Source organism: Ipomoea nil, unplaced genomic scaffold (assembly GCF_001879475.1).
Source record: "Ipomoea nil cultivar Tokyo-kokei standard unplaced genomic scaffold, Asagao_1.1 scaffold0317, whole genome shotgun sequence".
Taxonomy (NCBI): domain Eukaryota; kingdom Viridiplantae; phylum Streptophyta; class Magnoliopsida; order Solanales; family Convolvulaceae; genus Ipomoea; species Ipomoea nil.
In genome coordinates, this window is record NW_017616745.1 from 4,818,270 (window position 1) to 4,822,015 (window position 3,746).

General features: G+C 41.6%; 1 protein-coding gene across 1 annotated transcript; it reads right to left on the bottom strand.

The window, feature by feature from the left end:
• Positions 1-655: 655 nt before the first annotated feature.
• On the bottom strand, positions 656-2,266 carry LOC109170415 (U-box domain-containing protein 8). The gene has a single exon (XM_019319530.1). It carries the CDS (start codon positions 2,133-2,135, stop codon positions 1,017-1,019), a length of 1,119 nt encoding a protein of 372 aa, XP_019175075.1. The 5' UTR covers positions 2,136-2,266; the 3' UTR covers positions 656-1,016.
• Positions 2,267-3,746: the final 1,480 nt, after the last annotated feature.

Consider the following 3,746-nt stretch of genomic DNA (forward strand, 5'->3'; position numbering starts at 1 on the left):
GTGAACTTCTCAACTTGGACAAAAACGTGTGAAAAGTAGTTAAAGAACATGAAGTTGTAACAAGGAAATAGAATGCACACAAGGAAGCACTTTGACACATGTCTTGCGTATACGCTATTTGTGTTGCAAGATGGATGATAAGCGGTTCAACATTAGAAGCCAATCGCAATGAATGATGCCTAGGAGAAGAAAGAACTTTTATCTTGTGAAAAGGAAGCATATGGGGCTTCAAAGTTGTACACATGTACCAAAACTTTTTTTTTTCGTGCAATTGGAGGCTACGAGAAACCAAGTTGGGAAATTCCAACTTCTATGTTCTAGATCACCAATTACGTCTATGAGCATTTGAGTAAAAACGCCACCACAAGCCCGTGACCCCTTTTTTTCTTAACCAAATCCGTCCAAACCCCACAGCCTCGTCCAAAAAACTAAAGGACAAGAAAAAGGAGAGGAGGGAAATGCATCGGGGCTTGTATGAACTATGAAATAAGGAAGAAAACCGTATGTTAGTAATATCTATGCCTAGGCATTATGGCTCTAGATAAACTATTGATCCTCCATTAAAGTAATGGTAATAAAACAGGGATTATCACTAAACTAAAGCAATGAAAATAGACAATTAGTACTAATGACAAACATAACAACAATGTAAACGTCGAATTTCCAATGATCAAATCACTGAATAGTGAATACAATACTTTCTTCTTTTGTGGTAATTCCTTTCCTGTTTGAGTCCTCAGACATAGATACTGGGACAATTAGCAAAACTTGAGAAGAGCAAAACTGTAAAAGACTTGTCAAAAAATGATTTTGAATCTTCTCTAACACAGCAAAGAGACAGCGAACGCATAAGCCCTTTCACATATCATGTTTATTGATAAATATACAACAAAGAACAAGATTTCTCCTTCAAATTCTGATCTTTTTGTACAAAGGGAAAAGAAAAAAAAAAAAAAAAAGTTTCAGGAAATCCCAACTTACCTCTAGTTTAGGATCAGAGCTCCATGAAATCACAGTCAAGACATTCCATTTCTACTAAAGACTCCTTTTTTCCCCTGCAAAACCTGAATCAAAGTATTGGCATTTCTTCTCACCTTCTCATTTTCATCCTCCAATAGTTGAACACAAATTTCAAAAACCCCTTTTCTAATGGCCTCTATACACATATGTTCACTGAAAGTACACAGCATGTTAATCGTCAAAAGGGCGTATTGGACGCCTCTGGAGGATCCATTTTTCAAGAACTCCAGCAAGGTGTCTAAGAAACCACCATATTTCATCATTTCTTGTCTACCCTCTTTGCATTTTGATAATAATCCCAGAACCTCCACCGCTCGTTCGAGGCCGGAGTTTGAATTCTGGATAAGAATATGCACGGCGTGATTCTCCACTGCCCGGAGGCGATTATCGGGGAATGAACAGAGCGTGTAGAGAGCAGTAGCGGCCTCTTTTCTTTCCCGGGCGTTCCCGTACCAAAGAAGCCAAACTAGACCGGGAATCGCGTCTGGGTAGGCTCCAATCGTCGCCTTGTTCACCTCCACCACCGTCAGGCTCGTCAGCACGGTGGCGGCGACGGCCCGAGAGTCACCGGAGCCGACGCGGAGGGCGGCCACGACTTTCCCCACCACGCCTTCCGCAACCAACCCCACCTTATTATCGTCATCCAAACTCAAGTTTAAGAGCAAGTGGAGGGCTTTCTCCTGTAACCCGGAGTCCCCATCCGCGTCCACGCAGTTCAGCACGGCGGAGACGCCGCCGGACTCGCTCAGGCGGCGACGAATCGCCGAATCCCGCTTGCAGAGCCTGCTCAACTGGTCCAACGAGCTGAGCTTAGAGTCCACCGGAGCGGATTTCGAAATCAGGGTCTGAATTAGGGCCTGCGGGTCCGCCTGCGGCACGGGCAAGGAGACGAGGGTATAATTGGAAATAAGGCTCCGGAGAGCGTGGTTTGGTATGAGGCAGGGCGGGTCGGAAATGGGCAAATTGGTAATCGGGCAAGTCCGGTGACCGGAGTCCAGCCAGCGTTGAATAGACGACCGGTCGAAGGTGTGACCCGAGGAGAGAATAACCGGGTCGGACATAATCTCGAGCGAAATCGGGCACCGGAAATCGTCCGGAAACTGGTTTGTCGCCATCTCCCCTTTATCCCTGTGGATTGCTTTAACTGTTTTCAAGCTTTCTCTCTCTATATCTATCTGTTAAAAGACTGTAGAGAGAGAAACAGAGAGAGAAGGGTTTATGAGGTTTAGGTCAAAACCAGGGGAGTGCTCCACCTGTGAAAATTAATATGTGGAGGTGCTCAGCTTGTGACACTAGTATCACATTCAAATTACCAAATTGCCCCAATAAACTATATAACGAATTAGGAAATTAGGGACATTTGATTAAGATTACCTGATTAAGAATATCTGTTATATATGCATCCAATTATACATATATTAATTTGGAAGAATGACCAGGATCGAGTCTCACCAGCGGCAGTGTGGGAGCAACCTCTCAAAGTGAGGGGGGCTTCTTGTGCGCAATGAGCACCGGTTTAGCCTCTGTGATTAATGTTCAGTTGAGTCATCATAATTTATAACCTCCCACCGCTCTGTCGGGCCGGGGTGTGGGGGGCCCTTAGGGTAGGGGTTCAGCCTTTTTGAAGAATTATACATATATTACTATATACACTTTAAATTTTAAAATATTTACTAAAATATTTAAAATATCAGATTGAGGATTACGATGAATTTTTTATTTTTTGAGACACTCATAATCAATTCTACACCATGAATCATTTTTGATTATTTGAGTCGAATATTACTTATTAAAGATTTAGACGAAAAATAAATTATAGTTTTTGGCTCTAAATATCACTTATTAAAGATTATAGTGCAGTATAAGTAATCAGGAATGTTCATAGTGTTGAATGACACTTTAGCCAAAAAAAAAGAAAAAAATTGTGAAAAGCTCTAAAAAAAATTGTGAAAAGCTCTAATTGGACCAATTGTAAGAAGTAGAGAAGGGAAAGAAATGGATTACATGTAGGAAAAACACATTAAGATTACGTAAATCTTTGGTCTGTCATAAGTCGAAGACTTTTCGTCTTCCTCGAGAAAAATATGAGGAAATTGTAAGGATTCAAAATTGCCATCTGGCACCGCCGTTTGATTTTGTCGGTTAAGGTTGCCACAAAACAAGGGAAATTTGAGGCTCCGAATTTTCCACAGGGGTAGTTATGGAACACAAGTCGTTTTCTTCATCCATATTACAACACGATATTTACCAGGTCTACTGGATCTGGATGTGGATTGGGAAGGGTACTTTCAGAGATGGGCAAAATGGTAATCTGCCACGGCCGGTGGCCGGAGTCTAACCGCCGTTGAATGGATGACTGGACGGAGGTTTAGTCTGAATGGTAATCGGGGAGGGGCGGCGAAGCTCTCTCTCTCTCTCTCTCTCTCTCTCTCTATATATATATATATATATATATATATATATATATCTGTTTAGTCTGTTGATAGAGACTAGAGAGAAAGAGAAAGGAGTGTTTAGGTCAAAACTAGCGTCTGTGAAAATAAGTGGTGGTGCTTAACTTGTTAAAATGGCCAAACTGTTCCAATAAAGTAGAGAAGGGTTTAGGAAATTGGGACAATTGATTATTAAGAATTTCATACTAGCTAGTAGCTACATACCTAAAGCAATCGTTATACCGTGCATTGTGCGCTCTGACTAAAACAAAGTCGTTTTTTTATGTTCAGATT